The sequence below is a fragment of the Lontra canadensis genome, unplaced genomic scaffold, assembly GCF_010015895.1.
Source record: "Lontra canadensis isolate GAN:19392208 unplaced genomic scaffold, GSC_riverotter_1.0 scaffold15, whole genome shotgun sequence".
Lineage (NCBI taxonomy): Eukaryota > Metazoa > Chordata > Mammalia > Carnivora > Mustelidae > Lontra > Lontra canadensis.
In genome coordinates, this window is record NW_022631009.1 from 25385494 (window position 1) to 25413468 (window position 27975).

General features: G+C 35.9%; 1 protein-coding gene across 6 annotated transcripts; it reads right to left on the reverse strand.

The window, feature by feature from the left end:
* Positions 1–392: 392 nt before the first annotated feature.
* Positions 393–27975, reverse strand: CIBAR1 (CBY1 interacting BAR domain containing 1). Of its 6 annotated transcripts, XM_032858715.1 has the most exons (10): positions 27816–27971; positions 27055–27289; positions 25948–25971; positions 24683–24751; positions 23407–23508; positions 20622–20627; positions 19338–19442; positions 9577–9690; positions 3254–3373; positions 393–1445 (listed from the first exon to the last, which is right to left on the reverse strand). In XM_032858715.1, exons 1-10 carry the CDS (start codon positions 27839–27841, stop codon positions 1356–1358), a joined length of 891 nt encoding a protein of 296 aa, XP_032714606.1. In that variant the 5' UTR covers positions 27842–27971; the 3' UTR covers positions 393–1355. The 6 variants fall into 6 exon arrangements, with proteins under 6 accessions (XP_032714606.1, XP_032714609.1, XP_032714607.1 ...); XM_032858718.1 differs by lacking the exon at positions 9577–9690 and having other exon boundaries at positions 27816–27975; XM_032858716.1 differs by lacking the exon at positions 25948–25971 and having other exon boundaries at positions 27816–27969.

The window sequence follows — 27975 nt, forward strand, 5'->3', positions numbered from 1 at the left end:
CCCAGAACCCTGGGATCATGACCTGAGCCACCCAGGCGCCCTAGAATATTTCTTTGAAGTAGGCAGAGCATTCATTTTATATCAGAACTATTTGCTGACTGCTTTATGTATCAGGCACTATTTTAACTTTATAGATAGGGCAACTAATGCTCAAGAGACATGAGCTGCTATTACAAACAAGAAATACTATAACTTTTTTTTCCCTCCCAGCTACAACACCACAGTTACATACCAAAAAATAAAAATGCAATAGCTTGAGTGTTCTAATTCATTTAGGTTTTAAAACATTTTGAATATTTTGTTTAGAAAGTACTGAAGTAATTTTATCACTTAGGACTATTCTCAGGAAGCCATGTTTTGTTAAGAACAGAACCATGAAAAAGTCAAAAAGCTTTCTGTAAAGTCTTTATTTGTCTGTTATGAATAATTGTTTTTTGTGTTATCCCAAATGATTTAAAAATTTCATTATTTTTATATGCCTGACTAGTATCCATGAAATATCAAAAGTGCAGTCCCCATCCAAAGAAACAAATGGGCATACTGAAAGGCTCTGATTAAATTATTTTCAGGAATAAAAGTAACTATATCCTCTTTTCATTAATTAGATGGTAGTTTGGTTTAATGATTTTCCATGATGTTTTCTTAGCAACATTCTACCAAATTACAGCTTTCCAAAAGTTGTAGTTTTGTGTATAATTCTTTAGTCTGATAGCATTTTCATTCTGAAACCTGAATCAGGCTGAATGTAGCTTTCTTTGTCAATCTAAAATTTATGCTAAATTTTAACCTAAAATTTAAGACACTGATATCCTAGTGCCCATTACCTTTAATCAGAAGTAATAACACTCTTGTTGAAAAGTAAATTATCAAACAATGAAACTTAAGATTATAGTAAAAGTGAAAATGAGGAAAGGAAAAAAACCCTTGTCTTTTTTATTAAGGCTTTATGGAATAGAATTTGAATTTAATCAGAATGACTAAAGACCCTTTTTTGGCAATGAAAGCAAAAGAAGTCAAATTGTTAGATCTCTTGTTTTTTCTCACCTAGTTATATTGCAACCTCAACTACGTATAGTGCATTAATATGAAATACTTTTGAAATACATAATTTTAAAAAAAATGGAACCTATACAAAAATCACATACTGTTGGATAGGATGTTGAAATGACTGGTGTGTAATATTTTTTAAAACCTTCAGTTTTTGTCAGCACAGATTTCCTTTAATTTTCATTTCCAGTGGGATTTCATTTTGAGGTTTATTGTGTATGAAGCCAGTATAAAGTTTTACATTGTATTAATTCTGGATTCCAAGTCATTTAAGATGAAAACTGAAAGGTGGAGTTTACTTAAGAAGATTAATTTTCTTCTTCTGTGACATCTAAGTCTTCATCCTCTTCATCATCATCTTCTGCCTGTTGATCCTTTCTTAGTCGACAGGTGGATACCTGTTAGAAGTTAACACATTAAAAAATATATTAACTTAAAATATTTTTACATGCTTATCTTTTTAATATGCCCCTACAGAGAAGGGCACATAGAACATATTTCAGGAAGTTAATTTTTAGTAATGAAACTTTCCTATGAATTACTGTATTTCTTTTTTTTTAAGATTTTATTTATTTGACAGAGATCACAAGTAGGCAGAGAGGCAGGCAGGGGGTGGGGGGTGCTGAGCAGAGAGCCCAATGCAGGGGCTTAACCCACTGAGCCACCCAGGTGCCCCTAAATTACTGTATTCTAAGGCTAAAAACAGTCACAGAGTTTTTTCATTCATTTATCATGTTATGTTTGAGCAAAAATAGGAAATTAACCATTCCATTTCAGTTGGATACCAGCACTTCAGTAACATAAAATACTTCAGAGAAAGGGTACAGATTCAGGATATTATGTCAAATATATTTTAGGTTAAGTAATTCCTCGGTCACAAGGTTTTTATAAACCGGCATTTCAGTGAGAATCATCAAAGGTATAGGAAAAACTTTCAAGAATATTTCAGCTATGCAGCTGAAATACTAAAATTTAATACTGTGATTTAAATGGAATGAGTTGAGAATCTGAATTCACTACTTGGCTTTAAGTCCTGATCATTGCCACATGGGTCATCTTGCTTCAGACCTTTCTGAGGGTCATCTGGTAATGTCTGGAGTCATTGCTGTCACATCTAGGGGGGTGTGTTTGTGTGTGTTACTGGTATCTTGTGGGTAGAGGCTAGTGATGCAGTTGAACATGTTTAGAATGCACAGGACATTACTCCCCATTCCCTTGCCAAATTATCTGGCTCAAAGTCAATAGTGGGAGGTCAAGAAACCCTAGAATGATGTACTTTTAAAGTACTACACAGATGTTAGCTCATTTTGGTAACATTAGTACCTGGAAATGGAAACAAACTTTGTATGTACTATGATACTAGGTATATGGAACTCACATGTAAGAAACTTTACGCTGGAATAATAAAAATGTTAAAAAGTTGGTTCCGGGAGAGAGGCATACATATAAAGCAGTAAATAAATGCGTAGAGGAGAACCAAATGAAAATAGCAGGTACTGGGTCACATTTACCAAAAAGTTAAATTTTGAAAGTATTTTGGTCTGTTTTAAATTCTGAATACTGGATGTGAAAAAGGGTATAGATCTCTAGATGAGAAGTTGGCAAGTGTTATACCGCAGTTTCCCTCCTGTTTATGGAAATAAAGTCTTACTCTAACAGCCCAGCGGACTTGTTAATGTATTGTTTATGGCTGCCCTTACTAGGGACATAGACCATAGGGCCCATTTTTTCTCCAGCTTCTTAGAAAGCAAGGTTGTTCACCCCTCCCCATTTTAGATCTCAGATAACTCATGCTTTCTTGATGTGGAAGAAAGGAGAAAATTGACTCTTACCTAAAGATACGTGCTTCTGTATCTAAGATAATGTTCAGCAAAAAGATCTTTTTTAGGAAGTCATGATAGTGGAATTTTTAAACCCTAAGCAGTTTGACTTCAGAATCTGGCTCTTCATATTATACTGCAGAACAAATCTAGATGAGCATTCTTCTGTCCTCTCCACCTCTGCTCTCAAATGTTCTGCTTTGGAGAGTATTATGTGCTATAGTATACAAAATAAGAGAGCTGCACCTAGTGTAATCTTCCATCATTTTATATAAGAAGGTAGGAAGGTAAATATTAAGTCAGGACTTAAGGGAAACATTTTTAGTACTGAACAACAAAGGCAGCTGCTTAAATTCCTTTAAAATTATGTATGGTTTCTAGCTTACCTGTCCTGTTCCAGATATACACTTAGCCGAGAGTGATCTTTGAAGAGGTGACTTTGAATTTGCTCTTACGATATCTAAACGGGATGAATAATCTGGTGGATACACAGAATTTCGGAAAACCTGTTGGGACGATAAAGCAACATTGTAACAGATAGGAAACACAGGGAGTCCAGAAAGCCATATTAAGTTCCTCTTAGTTAAGATTTTTTTTTAAGCAACGACATCCACCCACCCACTTCCACCTCCCAGGACAAAATTTCTATTATTATTAATTTAAAAAATTAAATACAAAAAATGTATATTTTAAAACATTTATTTACTTGAAAGAGAGTACATGCACAAGCAAGGGAGGGGCAGAGGGAGAGAGAGGATCCCATGCAGGCTTGATGCCCAGCAAGGAGCTGGTTTGTCAGGGTTCCATTTCATGATCCTGAGATCATGACCCGAGCCAAAATCAAGAGTCAGACACTTAACTGAGTCACCCAGATGCCCCCAAAACAATATTTTCAGTTGTAAAGATGAAAGCTAAAAAGTTTATTTGAGCCAAGTAAAGTGACAATGGGTCCTAAAACCATCACATGAGAGCTTTTGCTGAGGAAACGTGTAAGTTGCTACCCTCAGAGGATTCTTGCCAGTACTGAGGCTTCAAGTCAGTCATACCTTTGATTCTTTGTCTTCTGCCTATCTCAACTCTTACCAATTTAACTTCACTGCAGTATTCTGATAGTACATCACCTAAGCTGGAGCCAGTATAATTTATGCATTCCGATTTCACTAGAAACTGGAATACTTTTGTCAGTTTTTTTCCTTAAAGCAGCAGTTCCAAATACCACTCTCTTAAGCCTGTCTATACCTTTGTCTTCTCCCATTTCTCTAACATACAAATAGGTACAGTTACCATATGTGAATCTCTTCAACTTCACTCCCTTTTTCCTCAACTCTTCACCCTTCCCTCCTGCCCCTTTGAAGCAAATGTCATTCTGATTCTTTCCACAGTGCGTATTTCCTGTATGCAAAACTTGAAACCAAAAACACTTGCTTTCTCCACAGGTTCTTTCCCCCAGCAAACAAGCTCAAGATAGTCTTTTTTAATATTCTACTTCATCTCTATTTGTCAAAAACATACAAGTAGGCTTTCACCTTCCACTGAGATGGCTCTTGCCAAAAATCACCAAGGCCATCTTGATCTTTACTGAACTGGTTATGAAACTTCTTTTCCATGCATGCCATCTCTAAACTCTTCATGTGCTAGCTGCCCTATTTCTTCACATCTCCTTTTCTACTGTTTATACCTTAAATATTGTTAAAGGGTTTCCCTTAAGCCATTTTTTTTTCTTTTTACACCTTTCTCTGAAAGATCTTATCTATATAGTGTTTAATGCCCACCTTTCAATGAATTCTCTATAGGCTTTCTCCTGGTAGCCATACTTATGTGCCCAACTACCTTCTGTTCTCACAGACCCAATACCGTCTAGTAGCACTTTCTGAGGTGATGGAAATGCTTGCTATTTTGTGCCGTCCAAAATGGCTACATGTGGTTACCAAGCCCTTGAAATGTAGTTTATATGAATGAGGAACTGAATTTTTAACTTTAGCCACATATGCCTAGTGGCTACTGTGTTGGACAGTGAAGTTCTACATTAACCTTTACAATGAAAGATGTTACCATACATTTAGTAAAGCAAACTAAACCCTGGACATTGTCCCTCAATTTCTCATCTGAGGTACTTCTATTTTAATTTATTGACTCTACACATCCTTCTTTGTAGCTTACTTAGAATTATCTTACTGAAGACCAAAATATATTATTAAAAAACCTTCTGGGCTCCTGACTACCCAGGATCCAAATTCTTTAGGTGATATCCAAGGCTTAAGACCACTTAACCTACTTACTTTTTTTTTTTAAAGATTTTTTTATTTCTTTATTTGACCGACAGATCACAAGTAGGCAGAGAGGCAGGCAGAGAGAGAGGAGGAAGCAGGCTCCCTGCTGAGCAGAGAGTCCGATGTGGGGCTCGATTCCAGGACCCTGGGATCATAACCTGAGCCAAAGGCAGAGGCTTTAACCCACTGAGCCACCCAGGCACCCAACCTACTTACTAACTTAAACCTGCTTATTACTCTTCACTTCTAGCCTATGAACCTACATGTAGAACATATTCTACTCTGCCTTTGCAATGCTGATTTCTCAGCCCAGAATTCCAGCAAACTCACCATTCAAGAGCCAAGTCAAATACCATCTTCCAGTTTCTCCTATTCTCTAGCCAGTCTATTTCTCCTATTCTCTAGCTCCTATTGTTCATACTTTCAACATAGCTTTCATTTCATTGTTCTGTAATTACATATCTATCTCTCCTACTAGTTTTAAGTTCCTCTAGAGCAAGGAGCCTTGTTTGATTTTTCAACTCCTCCCAGCTTAAAACAGTAACATGATAAGTGAATGATGTTAACATGACCTTAATCCCCATGTTTTGGGGGGGAAAAAACCTCAAACTAAGGGATGTCTCTGCACATTTCTTTAAACCTTAAAGCAGTGCAAGACACCAAAGAAATCGATGAAACCTAGCTCCACAGGTGAGACTTGTGTTTTAGGGCACTTCAGCCATGCTAATTAGATTATTTACATGTTACTGAGGACAGAATAACGTTTTGGTGCCAGATATGAACACTGGCACCCAAGTGTGATAAAAAAACTAGGTGACTCATTAACCAACTAGTATTTGGAAAGGATATATTTTTGTTAGAAAAACATTCCTTTTTTAACTGCCTTAGCAAAGATGAGGTTCAAAGTGGGAAATGGAAGACCGTATACATTCATGAGATTAAAGTTCAAACCAGGTAAATATTAAAATTAATCTCAGTGCAAAACAACAGATTAACAGGAATATTTACTGGCAATAATGCATTTCCCAATATGGTCCAAGATCTCTTCTAGGAGTAAGTCTCAAGATGTTCTGAAGTGATTGCACAGAGGTGATCTTTTGAAGGGAAAATGAGCCCAACAATGCTTTTTTATGTGAAGAACAAGTAAGGTAAGATGGTTTGTAATATAACTAGATGCCTAACTGCAAAAAATTAGCTGCTACCAGAGTAAGTCTCAGCAGTTCTCGTAAAGCATGGACTACCTAAGAAAAATAGCAAGTTCTTTCTCTGTTCTTCTTCAGATATTTTCTCTACTTATTTCCAAGAAATGTTTATTTAATGGATATTTTTCTCCTTGGTACTTGTTTGATATCATTTTACTTCCCCTGGTCCCACAGCTGTCCCTAGACTTAACTCCTCTCTTCTCCATGCCAGTCTCGATAGCCACAATATAGTTTATTCTTATAGTCTGTTATGCCTCAGGATTTTTGTGTAGCTGTCTGTATCCGTTGCCTGAACGGTGTTGCCAGGGGTTCTCTACACATCCCTCAAACTTCTCATTGAGAAATCATTCTTTGATTTCTCTAGACTATTTAGAATCCTCTATCACATATGCTTAAAATACACTATATTTTTTATGAGTCTGGTCATATTATAAAACTTAAATAGTTACACAGCACAGGCATACCTGGTTTTATTGCATTTCACTTTATGGTAGTTCAGATACTCTGTTTTTCACAAACTGAAGGTTTGTGGCAACCCTGCTTCAATCAAGTCTGTCAGTGCCATTTTCCCAGCAGCATTTGCTCACCTCCTATCTCTGTGTCACATTTTGATAATCGTTGCAATAGTTTAACCTTTTTCACTATTACTATGTATGTTATGGTGACCTGTGAACAGGGATTATGACTCACTGAAAGCTTAGATGATGGTTAGCATTTTTTAGCAATAAAACATTTTAGGTTTGTATACTTTTTTAAAGATCTAATGCTATTGGATACTTAAGAGACTATAGTATACAATACCATATATTAACTATACTGGAATTAAAATTTAAAACTTAAAAAATAGATTATAGTATAGTATAAATATAACTTTTTTAAGCACTGGAAAACTGGAAAATTCATCTGACTTGCTTTGTTGTGATACTCCTTTTGTTGCAGAGGTCTGGACTGCTGCAGTCTCTCTTGAGGTATGCCTGTATGTTTTTTAATGTGTGAACTCCAAGGTAGATTTTTAAGTTTTTGCTCTGACAGATCAGAATCATTTCTAACTTACAGTGCTAAATCCTCAGAACTTAGAATGCTGCCTGCCATATAACAGGTGCTCAATAAATGGTTGTTCAGTGAACATTTAATGAGGCAAATACTTTATCTCCATTTTAGAGATAAGGAAGCTGAAGTATGAAAAACTTACTCAGTATTGCCTCACTACGAAGTGGGGACTTTGATACTTTGTTGAAAATATATCTACCACACAGCCCTGAGATCCTTAGGTTTTCTTGAATCTCTCCTCTCTCAAGCTACCTAGCTAGCTGATTAATATTAGTAAGAGAAATGGTGTGACAAAAAAACCTAGCTAGGACCTCCGGAATGAGAAGGAAGATCTTGGGGTCCAAAGGAAATGAAGGAACTTTAGTGACCGTTAACAAGTGGCACGTCAAGGGCATTAGATAAAGGAGAATGAAAATACTTGTGAAGAGGAAAAGTGGGGGATCAATTCTGAACCTGCCATTTAGTGCAGTGTTGTTTCTTGTAGGGAATGGTGCACATCACTCACCAAGAAGCACACTCTGTGCAGGACAGAGAGGCTAATACAAACAGTGTCAGCAGCCAGACTTCCGGGTTTGGTCCTAGCTATATTACTTAATAGTTATGGGACCCTCTGGGAAGTTTCTTTTTTTTTTTATTTTTTTTTTTTAAAGGTTTTATTTATTTATTTGACAGTGAGAGATCACAAGTAGAGAGGCAGGCAGAGAGAGAGGGGGAAGCAGGCTCCCTGCTAAGCAGAGAGAACCCGATGCGGGGCTCGATCCCAGGACCCTGAGACCATGACCTGAGCCGAAGGCAGAGGCTTTAACCCACTGAGCCACCCAGGTGCCCCCCTCTGGGAATTTTCTTAACCTTGTTCTGCCTCACTTCTCTTCCATAGATATGAGGACAATAAGTACTTCTATCAAAGTTGATGGGAGAATTAAAATATAATTAAAATACACAGATCAGTAGCTGTCCAAAGTAATTACTGTATAAACATTTTCTGTTTTATTATTTTACAAATGACAGAAGCTTGGTCTATTTTTTTAAAAAACATAGTACATGAAAGGAGTGAAAATTAAGAAACCTTAGCTTTAGTATTTGGAAAGAATGGACACTTAGGAAACCATCTATTGATAAACAGAAATATGATCATATATGCATAACTGATAACAAACTGGGAGGTGAGATGTTGGCACTGGAAAACATATACACACATATTAAAAAATGTGCCTTTCTTCATTTTAGACAAACTGTATTCTGTTTCAGTTTCCTGGAACCAGTGTAGTAGTGAGAAGGCCCAGGTGATTGCTTTATGATGGACAGTTAATAAATAAACAACTTGGGGAATCTTCACAATTGTCAAATGGCAGACACTCCCAAATTCTATCACTTATTAATATAGAATTCTGGTTATATCTTGAAACTACCTGGCCCTTTTCACTTCTACTACAGAGATAAAATATGGATAAAGTATGTCTCCAATATTTTATCTGTTTTAGCAAAAATACTTTTTTCTTCCCTTGCAGAATGTAGGAGGGTAAGATATTTACTCTTCAGATGTGCTTGCTGAAGCCAGGCTTAGATATTTAGGTGTTCTGACATTAGCTGGTCAATTGGATTTGCACTGAACTCTCAGTACGAAGCAAGTTTTAGTATAAATCTACATTTATTTCATAGCATACTGATTAAATCACACAAAACTGGTCAGAATCCTGATTCTACTATTTATAGCTAAGCAGCTATGGTCAAGTTAAGTTACTTAAAGCCTCTAAACCTGTTCTGATAGTTGTAAAATGAGAATAATAGCAGCATCTACCTTATAGGATTGTGTGAGGAGTGAATGAGAAAATGCATGTGAAGCTTTGGGTATTCTGCATAGCATAAGCACTCAAATTTTAGCACAAATCAAGGTCATGATTAGTATACTTAAGTGACATCACCAGTCAAAAATGATACATTGTTTCACATAATGGCCTTATTAACCAGCAAATAATAAATTAACTCTTGGAACTTTACCATGGTTAATTTGAAAAGTTAAAAATACATACTTAGAAAATCATAAAAGTTTAGCTGTTTGGGACTGCACACAGTAATATAAACCACTGTAGTTGAAATTTAAGATATTTTTACCCACACAACCTAATGCTTTCTTTTAAATATTTCCATCTTAATAGAAGGACTGAACTTGGATAGACATAGTCCTACCTCCAGATCTTCTTCTTCATCAATCTTTTGTATGTTTTGGTAGGCAGCAGTGTAGACCTCTAAAGCTTTGCCATGAAATAACATTTCAATAGTGATAAATTCTGAAAATATAGTCTAAAAAAAAAAAACAAAGATTTTGAATTTAAACAATCATCAATTTGTAAAATCAGCAAATTTATTCCTTACTGTAGTCTTGGCATTTTATGAAATACAGAGGTATCTCTTTCCACAGGGCAAATGAAGTACAAAAGATAACAGGAATAAAAACAGTCGCAAAGACCTTTTACAGCACAGCCTTGAAATTATACAAAATACTTCCTATCTCACCATTTACTTCCCACTTATTTTTTAAGTTAGTTTTTTGTATACTTTGTAATGGACATTTGTGATAAAAAGATCTGACTAAAATGTATACACCATTATGTACTCTGTTACCATTTGTCTCTAAGTATTAGTTAAAGCAGGTCAGTTCTAAACCTGGTATTTTGTAATTCCAACTGATGTTTAAACAATAGAATGTTTTTTAGACAGGAATTATATCCCATCATATTTCTATGTGTTCTTGTATTCTCTAACCACAAAGGAATTACTCGGTAATCATATTGTTACCACTGATGATAGTATCATGCATTTGCATAGTCTTCTAGTTTACAACATGACTTGTCTAGTGTTGCTCATAGCTAGAATGTTGAAACTTGGGTCTGATTCTTCAATGGTTACAGTTCTTATTGTACTGTGCTATTTTTGCTGGAATCAATCGTTTCTTTCATAAATAAACTGCATGTAAACCCTGTAAGCTTGATAACAACTTATGACAAGGAAGATGATACACTAAGAGAATGAATGAAGATGTACATGTTGATCTAAGCAGGGGTGAGATCATCGGTAGGTAAGGAAAGGATACAAACCAGACAAGTTTTCAATAAAATAGGATCTTTTCCTTTTGTTAACTTGTCCCTTATCAAAATAAAAAATCAGAGCATTAAAGTAGAAAGAAGTGGATGAGGTGGAAAATACTCAAGCATTGTCCTTAAAGGGGCAAGAGAGAAGAGATGGGATATAGAAGACAAGGGTCAAATAATAGAAATCGTCCTGTACTTTGGAAGATAGTTGTCACAGATATCCTTTAGTGTCCTTTAATTCCCCCCACCCCGATCCCCATTCTTTCTTAAGGATTAAAAGAATTATTTAAGGGAGTACTGATAGGCTTCTGATCACTACTCAATGTAAACATTTTAAATGTAAACAGTTGAAAAGTGTCCCTTCTGGTCTACAAAGATTGGTCTCTGGGTTAAGACACAATTATGACTCAACAGTGACCTTTACTGTCAATTCCTATAGATCCCAGAGGATTGTGGTATACTGTAATGGCAACTAAAAGCAGCATTATGCCTAAGAATCTCCAGATACCCAGGAGATACCTTCGGGGTGAACTGGCTTTTGATTAGGACTGAGACTTACTTAGTTGTCAGTCTTCCTAAGATAGCTGCCTAGCTAGAAAGGAATCAAGTGCCCTTTAGGAGTGTGGGAACTCCTAGAGGGAAAATGGTGGAACAGTCAATGATAAGCCAAAACACTGAAGACTCCTACTTGGTTCTTGGTCTGCAGCTCATTTTAGGTAATGGGAACAATCAAGCACAACCTTGCATCTTTCCTTCTGAATCTTAAATTTAGAGTTTTTCTACATTTAGTAAATAAAGAACTATATAAAAATATGTAGTTTGACTTTCTTTTTTTAAGATTTTATGTATTTATTTGATAGAGATCACAAGTAGGCAGAGAGGCAGGTAGAGAGAGGGGAGGAAGCAGGCTCGCCGCTGAGCAGGGAGCCTGATGCGGGGCTCAATCGATCTCAGGACCCTGGGATCATGACCCGAGCCGAAGGCAGAGGCCTTAACCCACTGAGCCACCCAGGTGCCCCAGTTTGACTTTATTTTTATTCAAGGCTGGAACAGAAAACTTTTTCATTTAGTTATGCTTAGAATTATACAATAAACCCTTAAACTTGCTTCAGGTAAGTACAGAGAGGTGGAGAAGCAGATTTTACAATGTTACACAGTCAACTATGTTTTAGTTTTTCTTGGATATTTACAGACCATCTGTTTACTTATGTGGAGAGATAAGAGAAGGTATTTATCTTATGCTATAAAAGTATCTGAGAAATAAAATAGCCTCAAATAAGGGATTAAAGCTTAATCAAGTGAGGTGTTACTCCTATTTTTAAATATTTTCACAGATGTATATTCTAAATCTTTAATAGACACACTGTTTAGTAACTAATGAAATCCAAACATTTACAACCTTATTATACCTAAATCTGTAGATTTAGGTCTAATTCAAATCTGTTCCACTGTGGTAACTTTGTAGAATACGCCAACATTTTAAAATATTTTTCAAATATATGAACATAGTTATTAAATTCCTGATGGTCAGAATCTCTGAATGTATCATCTCTGAACTAACAATTATTTAATACTGCATTTTATAGGATTTATAGTCCCCTTAGTTCATAAGCCCTGAAAAATATGTAGGTATGTCTGGCAATACATTATTTTTCTTTATTCATTATCCCTGATAAGAGAAACTACTACATTCTCATTTTAAGACACTGATCAACTTTTAGTCTGTTACCATTTTCCAATCTCAAAATTTAGTTTCAATTAACAATAATTACTTTACAAATTATCTTTATAAATGGGTATTATTTACTATGTGGAAGGTGGGAGGAATCATTCTCCAGTTTTGTGATCTTTTGGTTTAATCCTCTATGGTTTGAACTTTTCTTTTTGTTTTTTAAGATTTATTTATTTATGTATTTATTACAGAGATACAGTGAGAGAGGGAACACAAGCAGGGGGAGTGGGAGAGGGGTAAGTAGGCTTCCTGCTGAGCAGGGAGCCTGATGTGGGCCTCGATACCAGGACCCTGGGATCGTGATCTTAGCCAAAGGCAGACGCTTAACGACGGAGTCACCCAGGCACCCAAACTTTTATTTGACAAAACCTGTATTATAACACCTAAGTAAGAGGAGAATGGCCCTACTGATTGTTTATACTGTTTATTTTTGTCAGAAACAGTAATGGGAAATCAATAATACTGTTAATCTGGTATCCCAGACTTGGAATTTTTGACTGAAGAGTCATGAAGCCTAAAGATTATCACAGAGGAGAGTTAAATCCTCAAGTATAGTCAGAAGACAGTACTGCCAATCATACTCTTTCTAGTTAGAATTTAACGAAATATCTGAAAATAGGCAGAAGGAGAATAACAGCAAGGAACAGTAAAAGTTAGATGAAAACTAATGTAAGAATATAAAAAGCATGTTTTTGAAATAAAATATTTTCAGTGAATGACCAGAAGGGTGGTGGAACTTTCTAAGAACCAATTATATTTAGAAATAATTTTCCTCAAATAAATATAGCTAACTTTCAGTGATCTCATGTAATCTTACCTGGAATGGGACAGTATGATCAGGGACAGAAGCATTAATGATTTTTTTCCCCTTTTCAATTTTATTTTATTTACTTATTTTTTAGATTTTATTTATTTGTCAGAGAGAGAGTACAAGCAGGCAGAGGCAGAGGGAGAAGCAGGCTTGTGTTGAGCAAGGAGCCCGACGTGGGACTCCATCCCAGGACCCCGGGATCATGACCAGAGTCGAAGGCAGCCGCTTAAGCGACTGAGCCACCCAGGCGTCCCTTCAATTTTGTTTTGTGTAACTTGAAGGCAATTTGGGCACATACTCAATTTTCATTGGTGGGGGATGAGAGAGCTAATGTGAAATTCTTACCTGTTGACAAGTATTCTATAAAACAGGAGAGTATAGTAGTAAAGAATATGGGCTCTGCATTAAGATAAATCGGGGTTCCAATCATACAAACATAACGGCTATATAATATTAAGCACTTTATCTATTCTTTTCTCTAGTTTTTTTCATCTGTACAATGGGGAGAACAACAGTACCAACCTCATAGATTTTGGGGTTAAAGATTAAATGAGATAACCTAATACAGTACGGTAACTGGGTGCTCAAAGCAAGTTAGCTATTTTTATTACTCAAGAAGTACACTTGCTAAGTTAGAAAATGTTCTTTTTCCTAATATTAAAGCCTCCAACTGATTTAATTAGCAAGCAAGACTTTTAGCAAAAAACTCATAAAAGGTCTTACTAACATTTTGGCAAATAAAGGGGAAATAATGATTCTCCAGATTAGAGGCTATTCAATAAATGATGTCAAGAGTAAGTTTTATCTACTTGAAAAGAATGAAATTAGATATCTACCTCATAACCATATGCAAAACACAACTACCAAATAAAATGCTTAAATATTTAAAAATTATTAGATATCACAAATACTTGAAGAAAATATAAGCAAGTATTTATATAATCTTAAGGATAAAAACAACCTTTGTAAGCATGACACTAAGTCATGAAATCAAGTCAAGAAGTCAAGAAATCAAAAACGAGAAGACCAACAGATCTGGCTACAAAAATGAAACTTTAAGGCAAAAACACATCATAAAACAACAAAATGAGAAAATACTTTTGCAACATAGCTTCTCTTTAAGAGTTAATTTTCTCAATATAAAGACTTTTTATAAATTCATAAGAAAACTACCAATATTTAATAAAAAATACAGGCTAAGGGCAAGTGTGGGTAATTTACTAAAGAAGAAATAAATGTGTCATTAAATATATGAAAATAATTTTGTCTTAATAGTAGTAACTACAGATTAAGATGACACTGATTCTTTCACCTGTCAGATTAGTTGTTATTAAAAATACTGCTACATTTCATTGGTATACTGAGCTGCTCATGCAAGGTTTTATAGAAATGCTAGTTAAAATTTTGTGGACAGAAATTTAAAGCTTTGTGGACAGACAGTATCAAAATTTAAAAGATGTATGCTCTTTGAGTCAGAAGTGTCACTCTGATAATTTATCTGAAGAGAATATCTGGATCAAAAAAAGGCCAATGTTTAATGATACAATGAGATTTATAATTGCAAAAGTAACCTAGATGTCCACCAATAAGGAATGGTTAGATACAATAATATATCCATAACAAAATACTATGAGGATACCAAAAAGGATGATATGCATCTGTTTCTTAGCAAATATGTCCATGATATATATTAAATTTTAAAAGGATGTTTGAGGAATAAATGTTTATCCACATAAAATGTGTAGAATATGTGACATAGTCAATACCTAAGAAAATTGGTTGTTATTATCTCTTGTGTATATATGCATAGAAAAAAAAAAAGTTGGAATGCTATAACCAAGAATGCTAACTGATTATTTCTGATTGGTAGGATTATTGCATTTTTCTCAATACTTTATGAAAAATTTATGGTGACTTTATATTTAGTTGTAAGAAAAATAAAGCTTTTAAAAATTAAATTTAGATGTTTCTTGCTCATGTCAGCTACTTTGCCATATACTGCATTCCTGTCCCTCTCTGTTGCAGGAGTGAACCCTGGTCAAGATCGTTTCTATAGGTCTGAAATTCCCTTGAGATTCATTTTCCAATTACATGGGAAACAAAGAGGATTGTGATTTTTTTTTTCCTTGAAAGACAGGAGGAGGAATGAGCAGAGGGAGGGGCAGAGAGGGAGAGAGAATTTTAAGGAGGCTGTATGCCCAGCATGGAGCCGCTGTGAGGCTCCATCTCATGACCCTGGGATCATGATCTGAGCCAAAATCAAGAGTCAGGATTTTTAACCGCTTAACCGAGGAAGCCACTCAGGCACCCCAGGGACTGTGATTTTTCATTCACATTGTGTACAGTAAGTTCCATAACTTTTCTCAGAAAGACAAATATTTTGCAAGGTTCCTATGAAAAGTATCTAAAAATTGTGCTACCTTGCTGATTAATGCTACCAAAATTCAGATGGACTTATAAATTAAACCCACCCTGAACACACAGTGCTCACTCATTTCTACCCCCCAGAGAGGTTAAGGAAGGAGCCAGAAGGTCTGTTCCCATCTGAAGCAGTAGCCTGATTACAGGTAAGAATAAGAATGTTCTATGTTTCTCTCAAAATTATGAGTGGCATCCATTATTTTTACTTTTCTAAGAATTTTTCTTGTAAATTGCAATGTGACACATACTAACATCAACAAAGGCAGGCAGCAATCTAACTCTTTTTGACTTGTCTTTGAAGCTTCTGGTATGGGATTTGTGCATCCCTCTTCATCATAAAAGATCTCAAATGAGGCCTGACTTGGAAAAGAAACAATTTGATACTAAGGAGCAAAGATGTATAAAATGGAGATTTAGAACCGTAACAGAGTTTAATGTTGACTTCTGGAAACCATTTCTGGAAGTCTGCTAGATCACGGGAGTCTGCATTTAAAGTGTAGGTTGTGACAGATGACATCTTGTATGTAAAAAATCCTAAGGAATCCACTAAAAAATTATCAGTGCTCATAAATGAGTTCTGGAAGGTTGCAGGATGTAAGATCAGTGTGCAAAATTAAATTATTTCTGGGTACATTTGCAATGAACATTCCAGAAATGAAATTAAATAAACATCCATTTACAATAGCATCGAGAATTCTAAAATACTTAAGAAAAAGTTTAAGAAAAGAAGCACAAAACTTATACTCTGAAAACTACAAACATGGTTGAAAATACATTAAGGACTATTTAAATAAATGGAAAAATATTCCATGTTCATGGATTGGAAAAATTTTAAGATGGCAATACTCCCCAAACTGACTTACAGAGTTGATGCAATCTGTAGCAGCATCCCACCTGACTTCTTTATAGAAACTGACAAGCTGATTGTAAAATTCATACAGAATTACAACAAATCCAGAATAGCAAAACAACCTTAAAAAAGAACAAAGGAAAACTCATACATTCTGATTTTAAAATTCATATAAAGCAATGCTAATGAATGAAGTGTGGTACTAGCATAAAGAGAAATCTATAGATCAATGAAAGACAAACCAGAAACAAAACCATGTCAACCGGTCTTCAAAAAGAGTTCCAAGACTATTCAATGGGAAAGAATAGCTTCTTCAGCAAATGGTGCTCGGGCAAATGGACAGTCACATGCAAAAAGATGAAGTTTAAACTTCAGTTCACACCATACATAAAAATTAACTCAGATGGATTAAAGGCTTAACCGAACCATGAAAACTATACAACTATTAGAAGAAAATAGGGATAAATCTTCAAGATCTCAAGATTTGGCAGTGGACTGTTCTATATGACACTGAAAACATTAGCAACAAAAGAAACATATATTGGATTTCATCAAAATTACAAATTTTCTGCTTCAAGGAATACCATTAAGATACTGAAAAGAACCCTAAGAATAGGAGAAAATAATTTCCAATCATAGATCTGAAAAGGGACTTGTATCCAGAATAGAAAAAGAACAACTACCACTCAAAAAGAACCCGATCAAAATATGGGCAAAGGATCTCAATGGACATTTCTTCAAGGAAGACATACAGTGGCCAATAAGCATTAGCAGCAAAATGCAACTCAAAACCACAATGAGATACCATTTCACACCCACTAGGATGGCTGTAATGAAACTAATGAACAGCAAGTACTGGTGAGGATGCAGAAGAATCTGAACCCTCATATACCACCTGTTGGAATGTACATGGTGCAAGAAGTTTCTCAAATGATTAAAGATAGGGTTACCATAGAATCCAGCAATTTAGATATATGAGTAAGAAAAATGAAAATATATATCCAAACAAAAACTTCTTGTCTTATAGCCATATAATGAAATATTTGGCCATGAAAAGGAATGCATGACACTAGGATAAATACTATGATATGAAAGCATATATATAGCTAATATACATACAACACATACAAACATATATATAGCTAATAATAAAAGATTATGCTAAGTCAAAGAAGCCAGTTACAAAAACCATGTTATGATTCCGTTCACATAAAATGGCCAGAGTAGCTGAATCCATATAGACTTCAGATTAGTGGTAGTTGCTTAGGGCTGGGGTGGTGGTGGGAGGGTTGGGGTGTGGGAAGCAGCAAAGTACTAGGTCCTACTTTGAGATGGTAACAGTGTTCTAAAATTGAGTGGTAATGGCTGCACATACTGGAACACACTAAAACCACTGAGTTGTACATTTTAAATGGGTGAACCGTATGGTGTATGAATTCTATCTCAATTTAGTAAAAAGTAGGTTTCTTCTTGTCTTATACTTTTGGTGACCACTAAGAGACTTCCTTTCAGGGCAACCTGGAAAGCTTGAAAGCCCTTTTCTTCTTTGTGCATCCTCCACTGTGCAGTCCCTCTATGTCCTCATGCTTCAGCCAATCCCAGGTAGTAGAACTACAGTTGGGAATTCTGCACTCACTTTCTCTCTGCCCATTTTGTAACCGGTGATTGCACAGGGAATTAAAAACATCTGAAGAGGTAGTCTGAGCCTGATGTGAGCCCAAAGATCAGAGACACAGACTGCCACGTGTGAAAGACAGTCTTGCAGGCATGCGGGGCGGTAGGAGTGGGGAATCAGATCGCCATCACTAACAAAGCCCTTGGGTGGCAGTGGAATCAAGCATACCTCACAGGTCTCCATTCTCATCGTTCAGGTTAAAGCTAATTATTTTAATAACCTTCTTTCCTTTCTCCTTCAAGTTAAGATATGATGTCAGCAAGTATAAAACATCCTAGCTTGCCCACACTCTCCCACCTCAGTAAATGGGAGTCTGTCGCAGGGCAGCTTTCTGAGATGCTCTTCATGCAGTGTACAGCAGAGTACCAAGTGAATCGAGAGGCTTTAGGAAAGAGGGTTTGGGTCTTCAGGACCAAACCAGAGACCTCTGAGCATGGCTATCAGAAATACCAAAGTTCTGAAATTGTTTGAAACTATGATGGGGGGAGAAGGAGTGCAAATGAATGTTGACTCACGGACTGTAAAAAGGAATGATTATTAAGTGGCAGATGCTTATTTTATTGATGAGAACATAACTTTTGAAGGATGTGTTCTTTGTTAATAGTTATAAAATGACACAATACTTTTCTTTAAAGCTTGATCCTGGAAAATCTGCAGTGAGCCAAAACACATCCTAGATGACTTGCTTTAAAGGACTTAATTTAATTTGGTCACAAGCAATCCTTCAATCTGTCCAGGAGCCTATGACGAAGTCACTGAAGACCTTCTGAAGTCCATGATCCCAAAGGTGTCAAATCTACTGGCTTTTTACAATAAAATAAGGCAATTCTTGTGATACCATATCATGGTGGATGCAGCCTGGCAGATGCAACTTTATGTGACTGGCTACTCTTACCTGTTCATTTACTTGGTAACATGTAGTTACTAGAGATCACTTAATGAGAGTGTGTTCTAATGGAAAGCACAGATGTTTAAAATACATTATTGGTTTTTAGTTCAGATTTTTGGCCATGATACTTTGGGTAAATTATATTTCTGCTTAGACTTCACATAAGATATGGATAACAGTACCTAATTCTTATGACGTTGCTATAAAGATTAAAAGATAATACATATATAGTACCTATAACAGCACTGGATGTACAAAAATATAATAAATGTTAGTTTCCTTTGATTAAATAATACTTGTGGTAATAAGCTGAATATCTAAGGAAATGGGAAAATAACATTTGGTATTTTTTATTTATAGTATCTTTTTCATATAGACTATGGGCTAAAAAAATCAGTAGTTTCAATTTTTCATACATTTAAATAAAACAAAAAAAAAGGTTAGAAAACATGTTTTGAACTTTAACAGTGACTTTGTTTACCTTTATATCCTTTATTTTCTGCTTTTCAAAATTGTCAATAGTTTCCTCCAGATGACGAGTTGTTCGGGTAGCATCCATTGTAGCTCTCTGCAATTCAGTTTCTGCCTGCAAAAGAATTCCCCAGCCAAAGATATAAAAAAATGCAAGTTAGAATCCATTCAACTGAATCTATTTGTAAATGTTATCATTGCACTACTGGCTTCTCGGCACAACAACCATAAACTGTTCAATAATACATTTCACCATATAAAATAAGATGATCTATGTAATAAGCATGTGCAGAATAAAGAAATCTTTAAATCTGTTAAGTGACATGATTCCTGACTTTAAACCAAAGAAAATAAAACTCCCCTTTCTTCCTACAAAACCATTTTTTTCTCCTGTACCACCTTTGGATTATTTACTGTAAAACAATTTTCTACTGTTTTCACCTATTTCACTTTCTATGCCATTTATCATTTGTTCTCTTTCTTCTCATTCTTTCCCCTTTAATCCCTTCTCTCCAAAAAAGGACCTGTGACTTAACTATTTTCAATTTTCTAGTTCTCCAAATGCATTACGTTTCTAATCTTGTAATATCCTAATCAGATATAGTAGAATATATACTACAAATATTTATTTCAGCACAGGATATATTTTATATTCTTAGAAGCTCACCGTATTACACTATTACCATTGAGTTAGTGCTTAGTACAAAAAATAGACAAACCGGCAACAAATTAGATGGCAAGTCTAATGCTTTGCTTCATATATTGTAACCACAAGCACTCATACTACCTAGATCGGTGTTGTATAATCAATATGGTGGCCAGTAGCCACATGTGGCTGTTTACATCAAGATTAAATGAAAATTTAAAAACTGTCCTCATTTATCCTAATTGCATTTCAAGAGCTCAATAGCCATATGTTGCTAGTGGCTATAGTAAAGGGCAGAACACTTCCAATCTACTCATGTATTTCTCCTAAAAATTATCTCTTACTTTAAAATAGTTGTTGCCCAAAAATATTTTGTTAAACAGTAGAGGTTTTAAAAAACATAGCCTAATTTTCTGATTAAATTCTAATAGTTTTGTTTCCTATACTAATGTAGTATATTTACTCAAAAGTATCAAATATCATCATTTAATAACTAATCCATGGAGAAAATATGCATTTCTCATCAAAGTGTAGTGACCTATATAATTCTAACATCTAGCCCTTGCTTTCAAGAAAAGATATAAATTGAAATAAATAAAAGAATTTACTATAAGGATCCATTTCTTGACACACCACTTTATTACCCACCTGTGACTGAAATTTTTCATAAAGGAAAATATAAATTTCAAGGAGAACAATTTTTTAAAATAAAATCATATGCTCACAGAATTATATAATCTTGCAATTAGATTATACATTAATTATAGCTTCATGGTGATTATTCTTACATTTAGATTAACTCAAATGTACGACTTTAAGATACTAGGTGTAAAAAATACTTTAATACATGTTTGTATGTGTACATTTGCCATATAGGGTGTAAAGTTTTTTAAAATCATATAAACTTTTAACTTTTAATCACACCCAGTAATCAAAAATAATCTTTTAGGGGTGCCTGGGTGGCTCAGTCATTAAACGTCTGCCTTCGGCTCATGTCATGATCCTAGGGTCATTGGATCGAGTCCTCTATCGGGCTTCCTGTTCCGTGGGGAGCCTGCCTTCTCCCTCTCCCACTCCCCCTGGTTGTGCTCTCTCTCTTGCTGTGTCTCTCTCTGTCAAATAAATAAAATCTTTAAAAAATATAATAAGAATTTTCTATTATTACTGGGCTTGAGGTTTTTAAAAATGTAACTTTATCACAGCAAATTCTAAAGTAAAATAGAGCTCCTTTATAGATTTGTATGAAAAATTTCTAAGTTATTTGATACACATTAACTTACTAATGAGAATATTCTAGCAGACTAATTTCTTACTAACAGTACATGTGACGCATACAGTTCTTTACTTGTCACTACTTCCTTTAGACTTATGTCTTTGCCCTCCCCATTTTATCAGAAGTTTCACATTTAAAAAAAAAGTTTTAAAATTTAGACGGGTAGGTAGAATTAGCTAAACCAGGGGAGAGTGGGGAAGCAGAAGCTATAGTTGGGCCATCTTAATCTTCCACGACCTTCCAGCAACTACTTTTCATTTCTGAAAGTCTCAAATCCTTTTACATTGGGATAGCAACTCACCCAAAATTACACAGCTATTTTTAGCAAAGATATGGGTTTCTATTTCTTCTTTTTTCTGAAAATTCTTCAAAATCCTATAATCCTATAATGGATCAAGTTGAGTAGGAAATGCTTTTGATTAAGATACTATGCTACAACTCTATGAGTAGAGGTGTCAGTGTATTTAATGAAATTAGTCCTGAATGCAAAAGGGCTTCTGAAACGGTGAGCCAGAGCCCTGGGATTCTTCTTTACCCCATCTTCTTCTATCAGTGCTACTCCATGTTATTTTACATACTGAACTTTAACATGCTTCTTTTGAATTGTCCGATGAATTTTAGGGGTCCATCCTGGTAAATATTCTGTAATGCAATGACTGACCATTTTTATATTTACATTGAGTATGTTTATATCTAGACTGTCCTTTATTTTCTAGTCTTAGGTTGTCAAAATCCCCTCGTTTCCCCAGTGAGCACAGCAGTTCTCCTACAGCAATAATCTGTTCCTTTGTTGTATTTATTTTCCCCCACATGATCCCAAATCTAGTTTCATCTATAGTATAAGACTCCTCCATGGCAGTGTTCACAACAGACCATCTAAGTCAGAAACATTTTTGTCTTAGTGATATTCATTTCTCTGTTGAGTCTCCAGACCAGTACCCCTGATTCAATCCTACCAACCTGCTCAGGATACCAGATGTGACCTTTTTCCTGCCTTTATGTATTTCCCTCCAAACAAAACAATAAAATTTTGACCTCCGATTTCTTAAAAACTGGTGACAACCTGGTCTCTCCCTTAGTCCCTAGTTGTCAGTCGTAAATTTTCCAGCATTCTCTGGTTTGCCTGACTTGCTTAAAACCCAGACTCCATAATCTAGTTGTAGATCTTAAGCCTCAATGAGATGTTCCTGCCCCAACCTCCACTGGGCACTCCCAAACCTATGGCTGCCCATTTTTGTTTGTTGCAAGGTTGGGCATATGTACCTTTAGTCCAAAGGAAGAAGGACCAGGCAATTGGTGCAGCCCAAAATCACTGCTCAAGGGATTCCCCTCAGGAACAGAGGTGTTCTGGAACCTCAAATGCCCCCACAGAGCCACTCCTCATGTGGTTTCTGGCTGAGCTGGGCAGTAAAAACCTCCAGGAAGTAGGAAGGAGATGTAAGAAGGAATGGGAAAGAGAGGCAGCAGATAAACAAGTACTTTCTATACAATTGCACTTACCCCAATTGCTGGCAATTAGCCAGGGACTATTTTCTATTCTTTTCTTTAATCATGAACAGGGTACGTTCTAGCTTAAGTAACAGTCATTCTTAACAGAAGAGCCTTGTTACAGTAGACAGTCCTATCTAGATCCTTTTGTGTCCAGCTATGAACCTCAATTTTACTCTAGAATCTCCTAAGGGTCTTCGGCTGCTAGTCGTTAATTGCGGTTTCACATTGTTGTTGTTTTTAAAGGTGAAGGGAATTATACTGCGGCAAAATGACTCTTTTTTCTCAAAAGTGGAGCAGACAGGGCATTGATATATTAGGATTCACGACAGATCTTTAAGTTAATTTTATAATTAATATTCAGCTATGTGGAAAAAAAACCCCAGAATTTTGAACTTACTTTTTATACAAACCATCAATGGTTTTAACTGTTTTATTTTTTTAAATATCTATTATGGAAAATAGTATGAGGGAATTGAATTAGGTGGTGTATTCTCTTTAAAATTAGTTGATTTTTATATAATGAGAATTTGTAAATGCATGTGTTTTTCAACTGTTACATTCAAATTTTCTGCACATTTAAAAGTAGAAAGGCATAATTTCCATATATATTTACTTTTGTACGGCATACCTTACAAAGCACATTTTTAAAGATCAAAAGTCAAAGGATACAATGACATGTCGATCAGATGGGTTTCGCTGACGTGTTCTTTCTAACTGAGTTAACTGTTTAGCTTCTCGATTCCTTGCTGTTAATGTTGCTTTGAGGTCATCCTGAAAATAAGCATTTTGATTAATGAAAACCTCTGATTTAAGAAATAAAATGTACATACTCTGTTTTAAGAATGGGAGAACACTGTTTGGTCCAGGCATTATTACTACTGCAAAATTAGTGTGTGTCTTTGTGTGAGTGTGTGCACATGTGTGTTTCTTTAATACCCTCTCAAATAATGACACAGACAAGATAATTTCAATGCAAACCTCTAACCATATATACACACACGCATATATGTATGTATATATATACATATATATATACAGAAAATTTTGATTGTGGTGGTAGTTATATGTGTATACACATTTGTCAAAACTCAGTGAACACTTAAAACAGGAGAATTTTATTGCCTGTAAATTATACATCCAAGTTGGTTGAAAAAATAGAATCTGGGGTTGTAACATACAATATGGTGACTATAGTCACTAACACTGGATTGCATATTTGAAAGTTGTTATGATTACATCTTAGAAGTCCTCATCAAAGGAAAATAAAATTTCTAACTATGTATGGTGATGGATGTTAACTAGACTTGTGGTGGTCACTGCACAATATATACAGCTATTGAATCATTGTATTGTACACTTAAAACTAATATGTCAGTTATACCTCAAAAAAAATCACAGAACTTTGTCACACTCAATTTTAGTATACATGTTATTGCCTGCTTTAAAAAGGAAAATATAAACCTATTCATTTAGTAAAATAAGTTCTTCATGATTATAAATATTAATAGTTTAAAGTTTCTGTAATAAAGTATTGCTTCATGTTGCTACGGTTTACTTAGTAAGCTCACTAAAAATATTTCATTTTTCTCAAGATTTTTTTAAAGATTTTTTATTTATTTATTTGAGCTAGAGAGAGCATGAGCAGAGGGAGCAACAGAGGGAGAGGGAGAAGTGGGCTCTCCGCTGAGCAGGGAGCCCGATGCTACGGGGACACGTGGCTTGATCCCAGGACCCTGGGATCATTACCTGAGCTGAAGGCAGAAGCTTAACCAACTGAGCCACCCAGGTGCCCCCATTATTCTCAAAGTTCTAAGAAATGATGCATCACAGAGTGTGTAAAAAAAACTGGGTAACAACGCTGTACTTTTTATCAAGAGGACAGATTAGAAACCTCACATTCTTTGCCATAATAGTTAATAATAGCAGGAAAAATGAATTTACTTACTCGTTTCATTTTTACAATGGTTCCATAAGCTTTCAAAGGTTCAACTACTTTGGCTTCAAGTCTTTCAACCTATTGAAAATTATTATAAAATGTAACTGTAAAGAAACATAGACATATCAAAATTTAAATTTAAAACCTGGGCTATTTAACCTAAACATAATTAATTACTACATAGAGTAATGTTTTAAAATGTTTAAAATATCACAGTTAATAAATAAAAGAGTAATTACCAGAAATTAATAAAACTCAGAATCTAAAGTCAAACACAATAAAAGCTGTTAAGATGTAGAGTAACAATGAAAGCGGAAAAGTTTAAAAAAAAAAAAAAAGCAAGCAGAAAAGTACCTAGTATGGAATATGGAAAGAAAACAATCTCAGGTTTCTAAGAAATTTATCTCTGCCATACGATCATCTCTGTATTATTTTTCTTCATTATAGTAGCTTTTGTGTAAGTTTCAAGACATCTCAAATTTTAGTACAGCTACCACTTGCAGTGTATTTAGGACGGTGTCGGATATTTTACATAAATTATCCCTGAAATGTAATAGTCCAACTTGCCAGATAAGAAAATTGAAGCTGAAAGATACAGCATATTGGAAAAATTTTAAGCAACACAATCCTCAAAAACAAAAAAGAATTGTATTAGCTGCAATTGTTTTCTGGGAAGCCATTGTATATGACCAAAGCTTGGAGAAAAAGATAAATGGTCTCAGTGTTGCTGAGCTGTCAAACTGCATGGTTGATCTTTTTATTTAGAATTAAACTGTTTTTCTTAAACATTACAATTTTTATCACATTTTGAGTAATTATTTCCTTTAATTAACAGCACTAGTGGAAGGCAATGAAGAAATGGGTTTTTTAAAGGCAAATATAACAAAAGAAAAATAACTCTTGGACATTAATATTTTCTTCATCAGGACAAGTAATACAGAATGACATTATTTAATTGTTTAAAATGAACATGTATTATTTTTGCAGCAGGAAGAAGGCTTTTTTTTGGATGATACATGTTTATATAGTACATTTTATTTCATACTGATTTTTTCTATAAACAAGATGTGTATGATTGTTTCGCTTTAAAAGATATTAGGAAAATGAAAAAAATCAAGTTCTCATTGAGCATTTATAAATATTAGGAATCCTAAAATCAAAACCATGAATACTCAGGATAGTTTAGCCTATACCATTTCAAATAATCCATACACCGATTATTCAGTGCAAGGATTATTCAAGTCTTTTTTTCTGTTCTCCTTTTTGTCGCCTACCTTTTGTTCATTGTTCATTAGCACCTCCACCATTTGGTAAGCAAGGGAAATAAAAAAGGAGAACAAATGTAAATCAATTCATTTTGCTATTTGATAAATAGCATAAAGGTTTTCTAAAAGGGGGCATTGAAATTATTGTCTTAACATGGGATTTTAGGGTTATCAGTGAGAATAAATTATTTTTGAAGTCTCCAGTTAATGTGTAACTGAGTTTATTACAGAATATCATATGACAAGAACTCAACTTTTCTCAAAAAGTACCTCCAAATGTAATAACTACTCAAATTTCTGTATGAATAGCAAGTATAGGTTCAAAGATCATTATCTCCACTTTGTGAGTTTTTTTGATGCCTGAAATTTCTGTATTCGGCTTTTTAAAAGTACCAAAAGCACTCATGAGAGGAGCACCAGAGAAGTTAATGCAGCTTCTAACTGGGAAATTTCTAACATTTAATCTGTATCTTGAAACCTAAAATAAATATAAGTGAAGGTGTTTCTGAGGTATTAAAAAAAATAAGGTTTTAGAAAGAAAACAATTACAACACCACCTTCTTCCCTCCTTTCCATAGCAAAAACAAAACAAAAGCACCCCATAAAGTCTCACTAGTATCTGCAATATAAATCAGTACATCAGTGCTGCTTTTCTTTTTGTCAATACAATATTGGTCAACTTTCCAGAGCACTGAAGCAACAAAGATCTCTTGTCCATTTATTACTTATCCACTCACATTACCACTCAACCATCTCCAGACATACCTGAAAATATACTTACGTGCATACAAGACACAAGTCATGATCCTTTTCTTCCCCATGGATACTAAGTTTACTACCCCCTGTTAATAGCCACCCCTTCGCCAAAAGCTGGCAAATGAAGTGGAGAAATTGAGGACTTCAGGATACCCTGAAGTTTAGTTTGAAAACGGTAAAATCACAAATCACTGGAATCTTCCCTTTAATAGACTCACACAACGTTACATGAAAATGTACGTTTGTCATCAAGGGTGCGTTCGCTACTGCAGTTAGGTGGATTACAAGTGAAAGTCTTCACGGGTCCTTCATCCACTACTTCAGGGCTCATGCATAACAATGACGCTGAGACCTCCATACCTCTGCTTGTCGATAATCCTGAAGTTTGGCAAACTCATCGGCAAAGTTTTTCAGGCCCTGCTTTAAATTTGGGGTCTCTGTAGAGGCATACACGTTTATTTCATTCACCAATAGGTCTGCTTTGTCTCGCAGTCTGGCAGTTTTCCTTACATAAGCAGCAAAGATTTGGCACAGCTCTCCGAAATGCTTCTCCACGTTTGTGACAGCATCTTGCAGCTGTCTGGTTTGAGCGTCCCTAGGGAAAAGAGGACACAAACCGCCAATCATTCTCATTCGAGATGAGATGGCTTCATCTCCGTTAATTTGATATGCAAACATTCCCGGGGCATTTTTCAGCTTCGAAGGCACAAACCATCTCTGGGGATTGGATTCTGGTCCTCTAGGTCTCCCTTCGGGGCCTGGCTTTAATATCCGGACAGTAGAGGCGCACGAAAAGGCCGGGCTCTTGCCAGCCGCGCCAGGGTGGCGGCGGCTCCCGCTGCTCCGCGAGGCCTGGGCGCCCGGCTGCCCCCCAGCCGTCTGCACAGCCCGCGGCAGTGCGGGGCCCGGGGAGCGTGACGCCCAGATCGCCCACCCCACCCTTGGCCTGCGGGGCTCGCTGCAGCCCGGGGAGGTAGGCCCCAGAGCGCAAAGGTCTCGGTCCACACCCCGGCCGGGGGTCGGAATTCGGCGCGGAGGCCCCCGGGAGAGAGGCGCCACTTCCCCCACCCGAGCCCTCGCATGTGGGGGGCCCTGGCCAGCGGAGGCCCCGGGACTGTTACCGGTTTTCCAAGCTGCGCCTCAGCATCTTGGCTTGCGCACCGCCGGGGAACCGGGCTGGGCCCAACGACCTGGGCTAGGAGGCGCCCGAGCGTGCGCCGGGGCGCGAGCCGCCACCTCCCGGAGTCTAAGAGCCCGCCCCGCGCGCCGCCGCTCCGGCCC

Excerpts from the sequence above, each read along its gene's own strand:
- CIBAR1 (XM_032858715.1), bottom strand. The coding sequence starts at position 27,841 with ATGCTGAGGCGCAGCTTGGAAAACCG. Across the intron at positions 25,972-27,054 it reads AGGATTATCGACAAGCAGAG|GTGCTAATGAACAATGAACA; the intron begins GTATGGAGGTCT and ends CAAATGGTGGAG. Across the intron at positions 9,691-19,337 it reads AGAAAATAAAGGATATAAAG|ACTATATTTTCAGAATTTAT; the intron begins GTAAACAAAGTC and ends TTTTTTTTTTAG.